At 34.8% G+C, this 20678-nt stretch overlaps 1 protein-coding gene across 13 annotated transcripts in view; it reads right to left on the bottom strand.

The window, feature by feature from the left end:
* The window catches only part of TANC2 (tetratricopeptide repeat, ankyrin repeat and coiled-coil containing 2), a 361287-nt gene that overhangs the window by 209977 nt on the left and 130632 nt on the right, over positions 1–20678 (bottom strand). For 7 of the 13 annotated variants that reach the window (XM_032429357.1, XM_032429352.1, XM_032429355.1 and 4 more), the window contains one exon: positions 18117–18299. In XM_032429357.1, coding sequence (XP_032285248.1) covers positions 18117–18299 — 183 coding nt within the window. Of the gene's footprint in view, positions 1–211; positions 2109–18116; positions 18300–20678 lie in introns of those variants that run through there. The other 6 variants (XM_032429360.1, XM_032429362.1, XM_032429356.1 and 3 more) reach the window with 3 other exon arrangements.

Genomic DNA, 20678 nt, shown 5'->3' with positions numbered 1-20678 from the left:
TGAAACTATTTTAAAAGATCCATATATACACAGAGTAAAAGAACACACAATTAAAAATTAAATAAATGTGCCTAATGACATTTCTTAATGGATTGCCTAAAAAACAGTGTCAACTTCTCTTAGGTTGCATTTCGTTTTTTACAAAGCTCAAAGTAGGCCTTAGATCTCAGAAATCCATGTAACACGCAAACACTCTACTCATCATACTCACAGGCTTTAGTTTTTCTTCCTCATTAGTCAATACTATATAGTCTTTTCTCCTGAAAACCTGAAAGGCTTCTTCTTACTCACTGGTCATGTTGTTATCAGATCTGACACGTCAGTAACGATCCACACTTTAATCTTCTCCAGCCAGCTCTTCACACTGCCCAGAACTTACTGTGCATCACAGGTGATACTTCTTACAGCAGATGTTGATTATGGTCCCAAAGCACAAGTGATGTTCCCAAAGGAGCTTAGAACCCCTAACAATATCACCTGCTTCTTTTTATATCCAGAAAAGCAATGTGATATTTGTTTTGAACAACTAATGATTTCAAGAAAGATTACGCAGGCAAGCTCTTTTCATGAGATTGCCTGACAGAAGCTTATCCTTTCAGAATACTGCAGCAAATAGATTATATGATTCCCTCAGGAAAAAAAAGAAATGCTTTTATATAATTTTTCTCTGTGGCGCAGTTTAGTTTACCCTTCTGTTAGAGCAAACTGCTGGAAAAACTGGTTCTTAGGTTTCTAATGGCGCAGCATTAACATAGTGAATGATTCACGGATGTTCTTAACATTCAGGAGTAACACGGAAGGCTAGCAATGCAGCCCAGGTCCAGAGCTGATGAATGGTGCAATGCTGCTGTTGTCTTAGCAACCGAGGAGGGGGTGAAGCAGCACCATATAAGGAGCTGTGACATGGATTCTGGGAACAATTTATATTAAAAAGCTGTAAGCTCCTCATGTCTTAAAGCTAACCCCTCTCTTACTAATTCCTCCTCATATTTTTCTGTTCTGAATTCCTAAGTCAGAAGTGTATGAATAAATTTTGCAAAATACAGTAACTAAGTAGACACTAATAAAAAAACCCACATACCGAGGTAACTAAAAAGATTAATAACACTTTATTAAGCTAACATGTGCCTGTGGTATCTTCATAATTTATTGGGTTAAATGGTAAAATCAGACAGTGATAAGTAAAGAACTGTCTAGAATGTGATAGCAGAAAATTTATTTTTAAACAGTTAGAGATACTAAAAACTTGCCTAAGTGTCTTTCATTCAGATGGTAGCTTCAAAGATACCAAAACTAGAGAACCATCAACTGACTGATATAGTAGCAATGATATTAATTTCAAAGATAGGCAGACTACCTCCTATATTCCTTCTAGAAGCAGAAAGATTCAAAAGACACTACTCCCTGAAAATGCCCATAGCTTTTACTTATGATCAAGGAAATCCCTTGTGTCAATCACTGGTGAGACAGGGTTACTGTTCTACCCCATGCTTCTGAAGGCCTTTCCCTACTGGCCCTGGAGAACCTTTCTCGTGACAGATTCTCCTGTGAGAATCTAGGAATCCAGAAGAGTCCCTTCCCTTCCAGTGGACAGAAGGAGTGTCAAAAAAGAATCATGGGAGGAGAAAACTAGGGAAAGTGTCAATGCATGAATTGAGCCGTGGTTATGTTACTTTCCCTGCAGTACTTTAGACGTAGCTCTGAGCCAAGCTTCATTAGGCTTCTGGAGCATGATCCACTGGTGTTATCCATCTACTTAGGGCAATTCTACATGAAATTGTTCTGTATCATATGGATGCATGCTTCCTTCCCAGCACAGTGTATTTAATGAAATGTTAAGATGTAAAATAAAGCAAAACAATTAGGTAAAACGTTTATTACAATGTTCTTATGTGGGCAGCATTGCCATTATAATAATTCTGGTATAATTATATATTTGTTAGTTACAGATTTATGATATTTTAATCTTCATAAATGATAATAACCTCAGTACAATGTGAATGAAAAGGACTGCAATTTAATAGAAAGGACACACCCGGGACACCTGGGTGGCTCAGGCGGTTAAGCGTCTGCCTTCAGCTCAGGTCATGATCCCAGGGTCCTGGGATTGAGTCCTCCATCAGGCTCCTTGCTCAGCAGGGAGCCTGCTTCTCCCTTTGCTTGCCACTCCCCCTGCTTGTGCTTGTGCTCTTTCTCTGGCAAATAAATAAATAAAATCTTTGGAAAAAAAAGAAAAGAAAAAGAAAGGACACACTCTTGTCTTCTGACTGTAGTTGGAATAATGGCTTAGTTGCTTACAAGACATAACCCTGGTAAGTCACTTAATTCCAATACTCAAACTCAGCAGTAAAGTCTGAATAATAACATATTTTCTACTTCTTCCTAAAGCAACTATAAAAATAAAACAAAATAATGTAATGTAAAGCCTTGAAATTCTAAAAAATCTATGTTATCTTATTTAAAAATACCTAATTAAGCAAAAACAGTGAAGATAAAAAGGGAAAATAGATTTCAATAGAACTCAACAGACAGAAAATGGCCCATAAGAGAAAATATATTTCAGGCTGTTTTTATGTTTGATTGAATGTATGGTCTCATCACACTGCACATATTTGTTGCAAGGAGCCATTTCATTTTAAAATTACAGTCAACAAAGATGCTCTGGACTAATGTTAAAGGATTATTTAAGATAATCATGCAAAAGTAATTCCACTACCCCAATATGACTTATTCATGTCTTTAGAAAATTATAACTTGGAGATAAAGAAGAATAAGCAATTTTGATAGAATGATAATACTAAACAATGTGCAAAGTGAGAAACTTGTTTCAAATTAGTTTCAATTACTTCTTATCTCACCTAACTAGAAAACGGTAGGGCAAGCCTAAAAATAAGTATTTATGTTAGATTTAAAAATTCCACAGACAGCATACCTCAAATTTTGTTTCCTTGATAATCTAAACTCTTCTCTCTAGTAAAGTTTTAAAATCAAATATTGTCTTGCCACAATAGTTATTTTTGTGGGAAATTCGTTTTCGTTGTTACGTTTAGAATACAAAGAACTCAATACCTTTAGGAAAAAGAGGGCAAGTCCACGTCTGTCCCAAATCAAGTTGAGCTGATCCATGCATTAGAAGGATTCTAGAATAATTTTGTAAAAAAATGCAAACTTTGACAAATAATCACTTTCCACTGACATTCATTTTAATGTTGTTTATGCTCTACAGGAGCTGATCGGGAAGTGGACATGGTTGAGGTACTTTAAAAACAAAATACATAGGTTTTATTTTGTTTTTGTAAAAATGGGCTTAATTTAAGGTAAGAGTAGAGAGAGATTTAAGGTGCTAAACTATTTCCTTGGCTACTAATTTTTAACTCCCTTATGCTTAATTTAGGTAAACCATTCTACAACTTACACAGAGTTTTATATTATTTTTATTCTTTTTTCAATCTTCCCCCTTTATAAGCTTCCTCTAAGGAGTAATCATCAGCGCTGAACTATGCAGTGTTTAAAGGTAGGGTAATACTTATGAAGAGGTGAATATATGAAATCCTTCCCCCCCCCCCCCCCCCACATAAGTAAGAAAGTATCCATCCTACTTTTTATAGCAATTCAAGCTTTGGTCAGATTCCATTCCTTTCCTTTCCCTTCTTCTTTCTTTCTTTCCTTCCTTCCTTCCTCTCTTTCCTTTCTTTCCTTCCTTCCTTTCCTTTCCTTCCTTCCCTTTCTTACTTCCTTCCTTCCTCTCTCTCTCTCTTTCTTTAGATTCCACGCCCAGCATGAAGCCCAACACAGGGCTTGAACTCATGACCCTGAAATGAGATCAAGAGTTGGATGCTTAACCAACTGAGCCCCCCAGGCACCCCTTCCAGCTTTGGCCAGATTTCTAATGTTGGATTTTTCCTTTCTTAGGAATGGCTACTGCTCCAGATTCGAACTTCAATTTGCAACAGTACGATGGTGACTAAGAGAAGAGAAAGAAATATATTCCTAAACACCACATAATGTGGCCTCTACACATAAGACAACTATTCATCTGGTGGTCAATAAAAGAGTAAGATAAACTGGCAGGTTGGACATACTGAAAAGCAGTGTTTAATGAATGCCATGAATGATATTTCAAGGACCGCTGAGGATAATTTTCATTATATACTGTTTTTACTTGATATGTTGACTCTGTTACCCAAATCCCTGAATAAAATTTCCCAAATGTGTGATGCTATTTCTAAATTATAATCTCAACATCTAAAAAAGATCATTTGATGGCAGGTGGCTCTTTCAAAATTTTTTTTATTGATTAGTAGAACGTAAAAGAGCATATTGAGCTACAAGATATTCATATCAAATCTCCTTCCTCTCACTTAATTCATTAAGTGAATCTGAATTTATGAAATTCACTAAATGATATAGATGTATATATAATTTTTAAAATTTAATCACTTGAGAAGCCAGAAATATTGATTTAACCAGAAAGGGAGAGAGGGAAAACATAGATATTGAATCAACTCTGCTATATATCAGGATACTGTTCATTATGTTGTCTAAACAAAACAGACCATTCATATACATAGACAATTCCAAAATGGCCATATCTCTTATTTTTAATGCAGCCAGTGACATGAAAGAATAAATGACAATAAGATGATGTATTTATAATAAAGAAAATGTCCTTTGGAACATTCTGCCCTCTGGTGTTTAAAATGTTCATCAGAGAAGGAGTATTCTGTCATGCCACATGTTTATTACTTTTGTGGGCTGATAAATCAATTTGGGCACATAATTTTCTACAATGAGAAAAAAACATTGTTATTATAATGGCAATATCTATTCTGTGCTAAGCTTTCTGTTATCCCATACTATAATTTATTTCTTGTTTGGAGAGTCACTAAGAGCATTTCTTTTGAATCGTGGATATTTACTTATTTGCCTTTCACAATCCTTTGTGACTGAGAAGTATTCCTGATGACCAATACTATTTAGTCTTTACTTTCAACATTTGACACTTTTTGAACCACTTACATTCCACAGTAGGTAGATAAGCAAGAAAGGAGGTAGGGTCAATTAAGCATAAACACAGACTTTCTAGGAACTGTGCATAAAATTGTGGTGCTTTTTCTGGGGAAGATCACAGAAGGCATGGACAATGAAGTTTTTTTTTTCTTATAACCTCCACGGTATTTGCCACATTTAAAAATGATATCTGGGGTGCCTGGCTCAGTCGGTAGAGTGTGCAACTCTTGATCTCGGGGTTTTGAGTTTGAGCCCCACGTTGGGTGTAGAGATTATTTAAAAATAAAATCTTAAAAAAAATTGAAAGTGATATCCAACTCAGAACCACCATACAGCTGCTAAAAAGGATATCAGAGATTATTAACCAAGTGATTGCCAACTTTTCCACCTGTTAGGATTCCTTTTATTATTTTCTCCATTTATACAGACTTAACATTTTGAAAGATTTTATGTATCAAAAATTTTATTAATTTAAACAAAGATATAATAACTATTTACTGAAGTTTCAAATAAATGTGAATTGATCACAGTAAGGTGATATAATTTCATCCAAAGCAAAGTAAGCTAGCCCATGTAATTTTATGACCAGTAAACGTGTATTTTCCTTGAGGCTTTTTAAAATACTGATGATTATATCCAGGATATGATACCGAACATTACAGAGCTTAATGGTGGTAAGGATAATGATATTTAAAAGTACGTAACTGGGGCACCTGGGTGGCTCAGTCAGTTAAGCGTCCAACTCTTGATTTCAGCTCAGGTCATGATCTCAGGGTCCTGGGACCAAGCAACCCCTCAAGCTCCACACTGAGTGGGGAGTCTGCTTAGGATTCCCTCTCTCCCTCTGCCCCTCCCCCAGCTAACTAACTAACTAACTAAATAAATAAAATCTTTAGGAAAAAAGTAACTGTTGAATCATACTTACGTTTTATAACAGTAAGTGCTAGGCACATAGAGAAACTCTACAAACATTTCCGTATTCCTCTCAGCCCTACGGTATTATTATTCTTACTGTACATATAAGGAAACAGAAGCTCAAAAAGAGTTAATCTATTCAGATATACAGCTTACAAATGAGTGAGTATGGAATTTTAAACTGGTTTTTTGTCTAAGAGAGCCTGGCTCTTGACCAGTACGGCACTACCAGTTCTTCTAGGCCTAGAGTTCTGAGCCTTAATTCCACCTCATTATAGATATATCTATACCTTTATTCCATAAAGATCTGCTGAAAACATTACTTTACGGTGTGTTGTCTTTGTTAAACATCTTTCTTGATGTTGACCACATGCCCTCCTAGAACTCTGCCTGTTATCTGCTCCTATATTCCCTTCCCTTGGATTAACAGGGTCCACCCCCTTCCTGGGACACACAATTACTTATTGCTGGTCACCCTAATATTTAGGGTCTGTTTAGGTCTCCACTTAGTGATTGCTACCAGACTGTGTCTTACTAAATTGCCTTCTCCACCTCAGATCCTAGGTGTCTCTGGTTTGACCCTTCAGTGGGCCACCACTCTAATAGAAATGCTGGATAAAGTCAAATCTACACTTCATATTTTATGCAAGCAGATTTCTTTAAAAAAAAAATGCAGAGAAAAGAAGATATGAGCTAATGGCCAGTAATTCTAAGAGGGAATATAGCTTGAGAGTATAGGTTAAAATTAATAAGTAATTTATACAACCACAAATGTATGGAAAAATACAAAGAAATAAATATGGCCATACCAGGAATTTTCTGATAAAGACAGATCTGTGTCCAAAAAAGAAATATACAAAGAGAGAAGGACACAATCAAAAGAGTGGAAAACCCTCTAATTATATTGTCAAGAAAGAATAGAGCCTAAGCTGAGAAGAGCTTTGTTTCTAAGACAGCATAAAGGATTGTTGGGATATTTTTAGAATAAAAACATGGACAAGGGAAGGCCAGATCCAATGCATGAGAAAGAGAACAAAGGAAATGATTCTGTTATAAGCTTCCATTTATTAATCAGCTGCTACGAGCTAAACTTATGTTCTTGACATACATCTTACTCAATTCATACAATACACTGTGAGGCAGAAATAATAAAAATGATAATAATAATACAGATAAGCAAACTTGCTCAGAGTAAATAAGTGACTTGACCTAGTCATACAGCTAATACGGGGCAGAATCAGGGCTTGAACTCAAGTAAAACTGACTCCAAAGTTTGCCATGCTTAACAACATCCTGCCTCCAACAAGAGACATAGAACAATTACTCCAGCTTAGTTTCCTTTAATCTTCTCCATCAAGGAAAATATATTTAAACTAAACAGGGCAGAATAAACATTGTTAAGAATTACTGAAGTGTACGTTATGACTTATGAAGAGAAGTTATAAAAAACATATACTCAAAATCCAGGCCCACACAGTTGACATTTGAGTTCTAAAAGAACATGAGGATAGGAACATGAAAATACTAACAGCAGTCTTTGCAAAACCATACAGAAAATTAGGAGGGCTGCAGGACTAGACAGTGGCAAAATACAGATATGAAATAGTTTATATAAAATCTTTACAAAGGGAGAAACACTACATAAGGGCTCAGAAGGAAAATTCCAGAATAACCTCATGTCCATTTTGATATAGAACATGAGGGAAATAACACAGATGTAGCGTCATCTTGATGCTGGACAGACCTTAAATGAAGTTCTGTAAGCTAGAGAAAAGTAGATCCGAGAGCAGCTTTCCAGGATATTAATGGCTGCCATGGGAAATGGTGTAGAGTTTCTCTCTGTGCCTAGCACTTACCCTAAGCACCAGGCAGTGCTAGGACTAATGGGTAGGAGCAACAGAACAGCAGATTTCCATCCATGTAAATTAGAATACTGACAGTTAAAACTATTCAACAACGGAACAGGCCATGCTACAAAGTAGAAAGTTTGCCCTCACTGAAAGTTTTTCACACAGAAGCTGTTGACTATCCACTTAAATTGCTCTGAAAACTAAATTTGCTCCCATATATAAAGCGCTTAATATTGTCTGGAATATAGAAACAGCTCAATACACATGATCTATTATTACTATTACTATTAGTTAAATGCTTAGTAAAACTTGCTTGTAAAATCATCTGTGCCTGCTCTTAGGGATCTTTGATTTCTATGGTAACAGGGCTAGACATATTTTTGTCAATTACAGTTTGTTTTCTTCCATGTCCTCTAGTTTTTTTTTTTAAAGGTATGTATGTATGTATGTATGATCAAGTAATCTCTACACCCAATGTGGACCTCAACTCACGACCTCAAGATCAAGAGTCATACACTCTACCAACTGAGCCAGCCAGGCACCACTATTTCCTCTAGTTTTTATTTATTTTGCTATAAAGCTGCATAACTATATTCTCTTATAATAAGAAAACATTATCAGTGACTATTTCATTTCTTATTCTATGTGTTACATATATTATTTATCTTTCCTCTCTCTTCTCTTTTTCACTTTGATCATTCCTGTCAAAGATTTTTCTATTTTCTTAGTCTTTCCAATAAACTTGCTTGTGTCTTCAATGATCAAGAGTTTTTTTTGTTTTTAATTTTATTCATTTCTGCTTTTAATTTTGGTTATTTCTTTTATATTTACTTGTTCTTCTATCTCCTTGAGTTAAATGATTAATAAAATTACTTTCAGTATTTGATTTCAAATAATAGCATTCAAGCATATAGAAATATACATAAATGCACACTGGAAAAAAGAAAAAAATAAATCAATTGTATGTATGGTGTGTAAAACTTTCTGAAGATATAAACCATGTTTTATTTCAACTAAAATTAAATAGAAATATCACATGATCCAGTAATTTCACTACTGGGTATTTACCCAAAGAAAATGAAAACACTAATTCAAAAAGATATATATACCCCTATGTTTACTGCAGCTTTATTTAAAACAGCCAAGATATAGAAGCAACTCAAGTGTCCATTGATATGACAGATGACCATTAAAAAAAAAAAAAAAAAAAGATCTTGCCAGTTGCAACAACATGGATGGACCCAGAGTATTATGCTAAGTGAAATAAGTCAGAGAAAGACAATATCATATGATTTCATTGATATGTAGAATCTAAAACACAAAACAAATTAATAAACAAACAAAAACCAAAAACAGATCCATAAATACAGAAAACAAACTGATGGTTGGCAAAGGTGAGGGGGTAGTGAAAGGATGAGTAAAGCGGGTGAAGGGGAGTGGGAGATACTTCCAGTTATGGAAAGAATAAGTCATGGGGATAAAAGATACAGCAAGGGAATACAGTCAATGGTACCACGGTAATGATTATGGTGACAGATGGTACCTACACTTGTGGTGAGCACAGCATAATGTACAGACTTGTCAAATCACTATGTTGTACACCTGAAACTAATGTAACATTGTGTGTCAACTATACTTCAATCAAAAAAATCAACTATAATAATTAGAACATTCTGATAAATAAACACATCAAAAACAATATGAATTGCCAAAAATTTTATAATATAAAAATATTATTAAATATTTAATAGAAAAATAACATGTCCATACCTGCAATTTATGAACTAAGGCACATGTAGAAGTAGAAAAATGTTAATATTACCTTTTGGATGATTTCAAAAGGGCTACTTTTAAAGAAATTCATTTCAGCACTTACATTACCACTATCTTAATAATAAATCATTATAATTGCTAAAAAGAACCTGTACTGTAATAGTTTAAAAGTTGCTTGAATTATAAAGTAAAATCATCTACAAAACTATATTTGTGCTAATTAGATTGATAAAAATTGCATCAACCTTTAAACTATGAAATACTTCAAATCACCAATAGAGACTAATTATTAATCCCCAAGCACCAGAGCAGTACTAAGGAGTACATAAAGAATACAAAAGAATATATTATCAGTTATTAGTTAACACCACTCACATCACTGAGAAGACCTACAAGAAATATTAAAAGACTTCCTATTTAAATAGATTAAGTCATCACTGATATATCCATACAGCTCGCAAAGACTCACTAAGTTGGATGTCTTTTCTTGAATATCACTCTGATTGGATGTGTCATTCTTTTTTTTTTTTTTTTTTGGATATTTCATTCATTAACAGAGTAGAAAGTATGAAGCTATTAAGTTCAAGAGCAATGTGAAGACTACTGTAACAAACACTACAAGCTGGTTTACTCAACCTCTTCCAACTTGTGTTCCTATACTACTATGGCTAGAAAGCCAAAAATCTACATTTCTCAGATTCCCTTGAGTTAAGGTACAGATATGTAGCCTACGATTCTACCAGTAGGATGTACCTAGCCTCCCACACCTTCAATGACAAAGTAAGAAAATGCCATATACCAGGTCAACAGGTTTAGTGATGTGATTTCTAAGTCCACATCATTAAGTTAAAACTAGAAGGAGATGAAGAACTGTAATAGGTAAACATACAGTTGTAAAAACTGACAAAAGAGTCTGTGATTAAAGGAGAGAACAGAAAAACTATACTGGTTTGGGTACATGGTGTAGGAGCAAACTGCTACATCTCCAATAGGTCACCTAAGATATATTAGAGTCTAGTTTGGCTTTTCATGTTCATAGTAACAACTCCAAGTCATCAAGAAAAGGTTCAATTGAACATTTAAGTAAATAACACATTTTTAAAGGATGCTCTTCCAAAATGTGGGTTTTGTGTGTGTTTTTTTTTTTAGTGATCTGAAGAGATAAATTCTTACAAACAATTATCTACAGTAACTCCTCAGGGCAGTGGTTCTCAAACTTTAGTGAGCAAAACAGATTGCTAAAAATAGAGATCTTTGGGCTCCAGATGTAATGAGCCAGAATCTGTGAAGTGAGGTTGATGAGGTAAATTTGGATACTCAGGAATTCACATTTTTCAAAGCAGTACTCCCACTATTTCTAATGCAAGTGGTCTAGGGACCACACAGTGAGAAACACTGTCCATACGCATTTTACATAGGTGAAGATTTTACTATAGTATTGTAGTCACAAATTTGATCTCCCTCTTTTTTCTTCTTTTTTCCGTGTGTGAATGTGTGTGTTGGAGAAGGTGCATAAAATTACAAGTATCAATTACTCAACATCTATATGCCAGGGTGTGTATATAGGTCTCACTTCATTTTAACAGTAACCATGTGAAGGTAAGTTACCACGTTTTTGTATCAGAGGAAACAAAGAAAGCATAAATTAACGAACATACTTTGTATAACACAACGAGAAAGAGGCAATGCTGGGATTCAGCTTTAGTTTAAAAGCAAAGCCCATTTATTTCCATTATACTTGAGGCATGGATGAGGAGGCTTTAAAGGTGGACCAATGGGCTCTTCACACTTGTTTCAATCCTACAAAAACACCACTGCCCATCCATTTAGTTCCTTGAAGCCAAACATACTAATACACTGTTATTCCAAGTGTCAAATTCATTTGCTTTTCCTTTTTAAGGATTTCATTTATTCACTCTAGAGACAGATGGAGAGAGAGAGAACAGGAACAGGGGAAGGAGCAGAAGGAGAGGGACAAGCAGACTCCGAGCTGAGCACAGAGCCCCAAGCAGGACTCAATCCTACGACCTTGAGATCACGACCCACACTGAAACCAAGAGCCGGATGCTTAATCGACTGAGCCACCCAGGCACCCCTCATTTGCTTTTTCTATAATAAGGTATAAGTTTTTGTGTGTGAGAAAGGCTCCATATACAAATCTTCTACCTGACAGAAACAAAACCACTTCATAAGAAAAATGTAAATAATTTGTTATTTTGGCCCCTTCTCCATTAAGGAACATTGTGGCAGTTTTGCAAACTTCCCCTAGTAGTGGTTGAATAGGGGCAGGAAGATAGGACTACTATATTTCAATGAAATATATACAATGATACTACAGCTGCTATAAATAATCTTATTATAAATAAATACTACAATACTATAAATAATAGTTCTACTCTATATGAGTGACTTCCATTCAATCATGAAAATAATCAGTAAAATAGTTATTTTCTTACATACAAATTCTTAGGTTAAGTTTTTACAAAATCTAAAAAGAGACTTAATTATGTTGTAAACCCAGCACATATAAATATCACAAAAGGATTCTTTATTTGATAATACATGTTGACTTTTAGTTGCTCAATATATATATACTGATAAAGACTCTCTCCTTGCGCTGTGAACTGTGTAAGACTGATGAATCACAGAACTGTACCCCTGAAACAAATAATACATTATATGTTAATTAAAAAAAAAAAAAAAGACTCTCTCCTTGACTAAACTTTGTCAAGCTCCTCTGAGCTCCTTCCCACTGTGACTCCTCCTTGAGCCTTATCCTGAAGCCTGCAGTCTAGCTCAGGAACAGCAGGGATCCTGGTAAGTCCATTTAGTGAGAATCCCTCCACCCTCTTCGGATCACCCTGGCCAATTCAGCAAGAGTCCTGTTAAACTGGTCTTAGAAATAATACCCTTACCCTTGATGTCTCCCTCTTTGTAATTTTCCATCCACCTTGCTGCCCTCCTCACCTTGCTCTTTGGCTATAAATCCTTAGCTTTCTTTACTGCATTTAGTATTGAGCCCAGTTCTACACTAAGGTCTCTTTTCTCCATTGCAATAGTTCCTCAATATTACCTACTGTCCAGCTCTGGTTTTAACAATACTGACTGATGGCAACTGAAATTACATAAATTGAATTAAGTAACAACCCCTTAACATTCTGTACTTTTGGTCTGGAAAATTACAGGGACAGCAATGGAAGTAAGAGCCCCCTTTCTCTACTCCTGCCACTGAGTAAACCTTGGAATTTACAACAGCATAATCTTTAACCCATAAAACTAGAGAATCTGAATTAGAAACAGTAATGAGGTCCAGACCTAGTTTAATTAGTACTATCATTCCAAAGAGCTTAAAAGTCTTCATATACATTTTCTCATTTAACCTTAAAAAAACAGAGATTCTGGGGCTCCAGATTTAATGAGACAGAATCTCTGAAGTGAGGTTGATTAGGTAAATCTGGATACTCAGAGATCTGCATTTTCCAAAGAAGTATTCCAAGTATTCCAATGTGAGTGGTCTAGGGACCACACGGTGAGATATTTGGTAAGATACTTTATACATATGGAAATTAAAATAGAAATATTTAACATTAGCAATAATGGAGCTTAGACTACTATATATATATAGTATATATATAGTATATATATATATATATACACATACACTATATTTTTTACTATAATAAAATTCACTATATCTTGAATTCTAATATTTTTCCTAAAATTGCAAGATATTTACTCATGCTTCAGAATCGTGAGTACATTGCAATAAATCACTATGAAGTCTAAATCTCTATGCACTTTATATTTTCAAATTGGCTTTTCAATAGTTTTCTCAAGACTAATTTCCATTTTATCCAAGATAATAAATGAGAAGAAAAGTAACACTGTTCAATGTTTATTATGTATTAGGGTTTAGGAAATCTTATTCATTCTTCACAGGAACTCCGTGATTTTTTCTAACAATAAAATTCACTAAAGTATATCTTGAATTCCAGTGCTTCCAAAAATTGCAAGATAATTATCATGTGAAAAATGTATAAGAACACTAAACTATATCAGAATATGTAGACTAATATTATGTATAGGCTGTTTTTAATGTCAAAATAGCTTTAAATCTTTTTCCCAGGATGTATCATAAACAAGTCAATGATTCCTTTTTATCCATGATGAAAATAATATTTTGGCTATAGCTAGCATCTAAAGTAACTAGGCTGTAGCATGATCAGATGGGTTATTGTGACTTATTTACCATGTAAATTGGACTGCCACACAGTCATTCCAATCTATGTAGCAAATACTTTTTCGGGCCCCCCGCAAAAAAAATTCCCAAAGACTAGCTAATAATCCATTGGATATCAGTATTTGAAGGTTACTCCTCAGAAAAGAAAAAGGGCTTACTTAAGGTAATTACATAAATTACTTGAAGATCACCTTCCAAAGGCTCAGAACTCATATTTAATATAGCTGATGGAAAGTCACCCAAATCTCTTCTAGAATTATAATAAATGTGGCTAACATTTATTGACTACTTATTCTTTGTCAGATACTGTCTCATGAACTTTATATGTACCAACTCATTCAGTTCTCGTAATAGTCCTATTATTTCTACTTTAGAAATAAGGAAAGTGAAGTACAAAGACTTTCAGCAAATTTGCTTAAGTTTACACAGTTAAGAAATGGCAGTCAGGGTCCATTTTGTTATACTGCCTCGTGAGACTTCAGATTTTACATGTGGTAAAAAATACAAACACTATAGAAAGGTACATAACAGAATTTGTCATCCCTCTCCCACTTTTGGGTTAGAGTTACTGTATCTCCACACCACCACCAAATGTATGTGCAGGCACGTGTGTGTATGTGTGTGTGTGTCACACAAATGGATTACTAATTATTAGTGATAAATATTTAGATTTTAGTTTTTACTATACATATGTATAGAGGCATACATACATACATATTTCAAGCTCGTTCAAATTTATTTGTAAAATAAACTCTGTGCAAGGAAATTACTGTATCAAGGATTATTTACATTACAATTTTTTTAAAGATTTTATTTATTTGAGAGAGAGCACATGCACATGCAACCCGAGGTGAAATTACTGAATCAGAGGCTTAACCTACCAGCACCTAGGCACCCCTGTGCATTACAACTTTGATACACACTATCAAACTGCCCTACAAAAAGGTTGCAATGATTTATACCCTACTAAAAATATGAATACTCAAAATTTAACTTTTACTAAACTTACAGTACATATAATAGGCCAACAATATAAATTCAGGTAAGTGTTGAATGAATGAACTATTGGTACTCCTAATTATCTATATTTTAAGAAGTATGCTTGAGGGGCTTTGGGATATTATGAAGAAGAACATCTTGAAAAGAGCACTGAGCAGGAATCTAGAGAACTGGGGCAATGCCATCACCACAGTAACAGGGGCCAACGGTGTCTCTGCATAATCTCCTCTGGACCTCCCCAGTGCACAGCAATATCCAGCTACGTCAAATGAACCTTGAGGCCTGCCCAACCTTAGGTCTTCTAGTTTTCCTTCATTGCTTAGACCATTTGGCTATATCTTCTTTCCTTGGAATAAAAAAGTCTGAATTGATATACCAAATGGGTCGTCACCTACACTTGTGTGAAGGACTCAGATAAATATTTTAGGAGTACAAAGGTTCTATGATAAAAATGATAGGAAAAGGTTAGTTATTCCTTCACTATATCTCACAAGATAAAACAAAAAAAGATTTTCTTTTCACCATTCTATTAACTTATCAGAACTTAAAGATAGATTTAAAGATCAGGAAAACACACAAGGTTAACGAACATAGCATACTTAGTCCCTCAGATGCCATTCTTTACACATTTGCCAACAAGATCTGATAAAAAGGTAAATCAGATCACATTACTTCCCATCCCGGCTCTGCTTAAAATCCTACAGTTAGGTTGCTTACCATGACCTAAAAACCCTGGTTTCTGCCTACCTCCTCAACTATTTTCTACTACCCTCCCCTCTGACTTACTCTGCTGAAACCAAACTTGCCTTCTTCCCATTCCTTGGACATGCCAATGCTGCTTTCTGCTGTAGGACTTTTGTCCTAGCTGTTCCCTCTGCCTAGAGGGCTCTGATCCCAGATCTTCCCATGACTGGCTTCTTTCAGTTATTCACATCTCCACCATTCAAATACCTCCTCTTCTGACTCTCCCTGATGACTCCACAGAAAGAAATCCTACCTCCACTCCACTCTCCCTCTATCGCATTTCCTATTTCATCACCCTCATATTACTTGTCACTATCTAAAATTGTTCACCACTCTATTAAGTGCATCTAGAGCAGTGCTTGGCATATTATGGGTCCTAAACAAATATATGCTGAACAATTAGGTGAAAAGCACAGAAAAATAATAAACTACTTTGACTATAGCAAAAACAGGGTACTAAATATTAGAAAGTCAGAAAGAAAACAGAATAAGATAACTATTCTGGTCCTACTTAGTTTGGTTGGTGATATGAATACAAGGAATATAAGGTAATTGGAAGTTTAAATGTATGGAAATGGATAAATCAGTAAGTGCAGCCCTAATGGCTGGATTAAATTAATGCATTTTGTTAAAAACCATTCTCTGGAGGACATTTAACTTATGGTCAGTAAATCTTTCTCTATTCAACTTTCTTTTTAGTTATTCATAACAAAATATAATTACGAAAGGAAAGATAACTCATAAATCTACTAATTAAGGTTTTAAATTTAAATTTCAAAGTAATTTCATTCTAGGTTAAACCAAAAAATTCTTATCATCTGCTTCACTTAGCAGAAAACTGGCCACAGGAAAATGTTCACAGCATCCTTTTTCAGGAGACAGATTTCTCTCATTCAGAAATTTTAAAATGCATCCTCAATCTTTAAATTCTTAGGCCTTTGACAGTCTCTTTAACAAATAAAATTATTTGATAGCATCAAATGCTTCAAACACTAAAAAATTAAAACTGAATAGTTCACACATGTAATTAACCAAGTATACCTCTTATTACTGCTTCCCTGTCTCACCTCTGTGATATCAGGCATGTAACTGACTTTGTTATTGAATGTACTTATCTTTTAATAAAGTTCCCTATTTAAGTTGAGGCTTAAATTGGGATAGGCAAATGGGATAGGAACCTCAGGCAATCCAGTTCATTTCTGCAAGGAAACGGAACTTTTCTTGCTAACTCTTCCAAAGTGTGGTAAATGAAGAACATCACTTGATAGCCATCTTATATTTGGTTAATTATATTTTTAGTAATCAACAATATCTTAAACTGCAAGAAAAAGGGGAGATTTCTAAGCAAAGAAATTTTATTCAAGTCCAACCACATAAAATTTATCCTATTTTTAGATATCAGAGGGAATAAATATTTCAGTAAAATGTTACTAAGCTATTTTACTGATTTTTATTTAATGACCCAAGAATCAAAGTAGACTTTGACTCAGTTATCTGAAGAAGCCTAAAAACAATAAATATAAAAATGCCTTATGCCTTGTGGAACTAAAGAATAAAGAAATACTATTGTTTTCATGAAAATTATAAACACTGTAAAAATTTTCATTCAAAATAGATGGAAGAGTCCAAAAATTCCATTTTCCCTTCTCTCCTTCTGTTTTCTTTTGAATTGTCAAATGATAATCAAACCTCCCCACTGTCTAGCTCAGTGCCAGACATATAGTAAGCAGTTAATGTATCCTTTTGGAATGACTTAATTTCTTGCCCCTAATCACTCATAACCCGTCAACTTAATGATACCAGCTATATATTGATAATGTTAAAAGTCAACTTAATGATACCAGCTATATATTGATACCAGCTATATATTGATAATGTTAAAAGAAACCTAAGAAAGTGACCCAGGCTTACATATTTTCACATGTAAGTATCATTCAACATATTAAAATTTCTTCTCTGAAAAAGCTTAAAAGGACGAAAGTTCATTCAATAATTAAGACACAGTTTCACACCTAATCACTTGATCTGAATGGGTTATACATACTGTGAGATCATATTAAAGTCAGTGCAATCCACAACTTATGAATTATAGTTAATATCCCAAGAAGTTGGAGGAATGTACAATGGGAGAGGAAAATACCTAAATCAGCTTTTAGAAATAGATGTGAAATACACAGATTAGGATTAAAAACAGAAAATATGACTGATGTACCTTTGCTGAACTATGAAGCTCTATTATCCTAAAATTACAATATCTCCATCTGTTAATCTGACATGAACAAGCTGATAAATGAAATCAGAACAACAGTGTATTCTGGCAAAACTAGAAGTTTCCCGAAAGCCTAGAAAAATATGTCCACAACAGATGGATCACTTAGAAAATAAATACATCAATCTGTCAAACGGAGTACTATTCTAATTCCCTAAATTAAAATCAGTAGGAGTTCCACTTTCCAAGAGTCTGTGACATTAGGAAGGCCAAAAAGGAAAAACCTAAAGATGCACATAAACATATCTGATATGACCTAAAGTGTCATACTGTTAAGTTTCCTGTTAAACATACTAAATTTAGGTAAAGTCCTTACCAGTTAACTTCTTCACAGGTTGGAGCCGAACACTGATAGACTGATGTGTGAGTAAGGGGGAGGATGGAAGAGAGCGAGACATGCCCTCCATAATCCGAATGTGCTGCATACCTTCACTCACTGGAAGTGGTGGAACGGCGTAGTCGGGCTCAAAAACACAGTCGCTTTCTGTGGAGATGCCACCTGTTAGGACAGAACAAAAGAGCTGATAAGAAAAGATTCCTTTTAAGATAATTCAGAACATCATATACCCATGTTGATTTTCACGGTGAAAAGCCAAATAAGATATTTTCAACACCTACGTTCATGTCTATACTTACTGGATGGACACTTAACAGCAGGTTTAGCACTAGGAAATTAAACATGGATAAAACGAGGTTCCTCCTTATAAGGGGCTCACTGCCTCATGAATGATTCAGTCCCATAAAGAAATAATAATGGTACAATGCAGTAAGTGTTAAAATTGGAGCACTGGTCTTCCGTTTTTTTCCCTGATAAGAAACATAAAAGAAGATATTCACCTGCTTGATAATCCAATATGTGCAATTGCTAGTAGGATCACTCTAACTCTATCTCTTACCCCCTTCTCCAAGAAAGTATGTGAAAATACAAGTAGGTAAGACTGACATTATTATATGGTAATTTTTGTGGGGTAAGATTTTATTTATTTGTCAGAGAGAGAGAGAGCACAAGCAGGGGGAGTGGCAGGTGGAAGGAGAAGCAGGCTCCCTGCTGAGCAAGGAGCCTGATGTGAGACTCGATCCCCAGGACCCTGGGATCATGACCCCAGCCGAAGGCAGACGCCCAACCGACTGAGTCACCCAGGCGCCCTATATGGTGATCTTTTAATCTGCTTTGATATTTAAAAAGATTAAGTTATATGTTATGTATTTCCACCTATATACTGTTGACTTCTATTTCCAATAATGGCAGATTATCTACTTCAGACCAACTTTTCCCTAAGAAAAACTAGAACTGTACATATGTTTTAAAATCCTCCTGAAGGCATGGAAGAGTTAATAGCATGAGGAAGGATTACATAAAGAAAAAAGAAAAAAAAAAAAGACTGAAGCCTGGCATTTGGGGCTACTTTTTACTCAGTGGCATCTGAGAGGCTAAGAAGCTACTGACAGTTTTAAAGAGCTGGAAGGACAAATATTGAAATGCAGAGAAAAATCAAGATACAGAGGGGAAGCTGGTAAAACTCCAACACTTTTGTTTGGAAGCCCAAAGGGCTACACTCTAGGAGTAAGTATGAACCAAAGCTAGTCTGGCCTTTTACAGGAATAAAGCTCGGCTCCAAATGTCTACCACAAAATTAAATTAAGGCAATCTTGGATTGCTAATGCCTGCCAAAAACTAACACAAATCTTCTTAGAGGGAGACAACACTGGCATAGGCCTCAAATTACTTCCACAATATTTCATACACAGTATCTGGCCCTTAATTGACAAAAACAAAGAGGTAAAACAATATGAAAAAAGTAAATCAGAAAGACCATTCAAAAGAGATAGTCTCACAAGGGATACAGATTGTGGAGTAATGAGGCACAGAATTTAAAAGTAGTATACTTAATTAACATCAGAAAGATTAATAATTTGAAATAAATTTAACCAAGGAGGTGAAAGACCCATACATTGAAAACTATAAGACATTGATGAAAGAAACTGAAGAATAAGTGGAAAGATATCCCAAGTTCAAGTACTAGAAGAATGAATATTGTTAAAATGTCCATACAACCCAGTCATCTATAGGTTCAATGGAACCCCTATCAAGATTCCGATAGCATTTTTTACAGAAGTAGAAAAAAGCAATTCTAAAATTTATATGAAATCACAAAAGACCCTAAGTAACCACAGAAATTCTGAGGGAGAGAAAAACAAAGTGGGAGGCATCACACTTCCTAATTTCAAAGTATATTACAAAGCTATAATAATCAAAAGAATTTGGTGGTAGCATAAAAAATAAAAAAAAAAACACAGACGAACAGAACAGAGAGTCTAGAAATAAACCCACGCATATATGGTCAACTAATCTTTGACATAGGCACCAAGGATACACAACGGGGGAAATGAGAGTCTCTCGAATAAACAGTGCTGGGAAAACTGAAAAGACACATGCAAAAGAATGAAATTGGATCCCTATCTTACACTATATACAAAAATCAACTGAAAAATGGGTTAAAGACTTAAACATAAGACCTGATACCATGAAACTCCTAGACAAAAGGAGAAAAACTCCTTGAAATTGGTCTTGGCAATGATTTTTTGGATTTGATACCAAAAGCACAGGCAACAAAACCAAGTAAGTAGGTGAGACTACATCAAACGAAAAGGTTTCTGCAAGCAAAGGAAACTACTGACAAAATGAAAAAGCAACCTATGGAATTGGAGAAAATATTTGCAAACCATACATCCTTAGGGGTTAATATCCAAAATACATAAGAAACTCATACTCCATAGCAAAAACCACCTAATTATAAAATGTGCAAAAGATGTGAATGAACATTTTTCCAAAGTAGACATACAAACAGCCAACAGGTACACAAAAAGATGTTTAACA

Source organism: Phoca vitulina, unplaced genomic scaffold (assembly GCF_004348235.1).
Source record: "Phoca vitulina isolate PV1807 unplaced genomic scaffold, GSC_HSeal_1.0 scaffold41, whole genome shotgun sequence".
In the NCBI taxonomy this organism is placed as follows: Eukaryota; Metazoa; Chordata; class Mammalia; order Carnivora; family Phocidae; genus Phoca; species Phoca vitulina.
The sequence above is the reverse complement of the archived record's forward strand: the minus strand, read 5'-3'. Positions and strand labels throughout refer to the sequence as shown.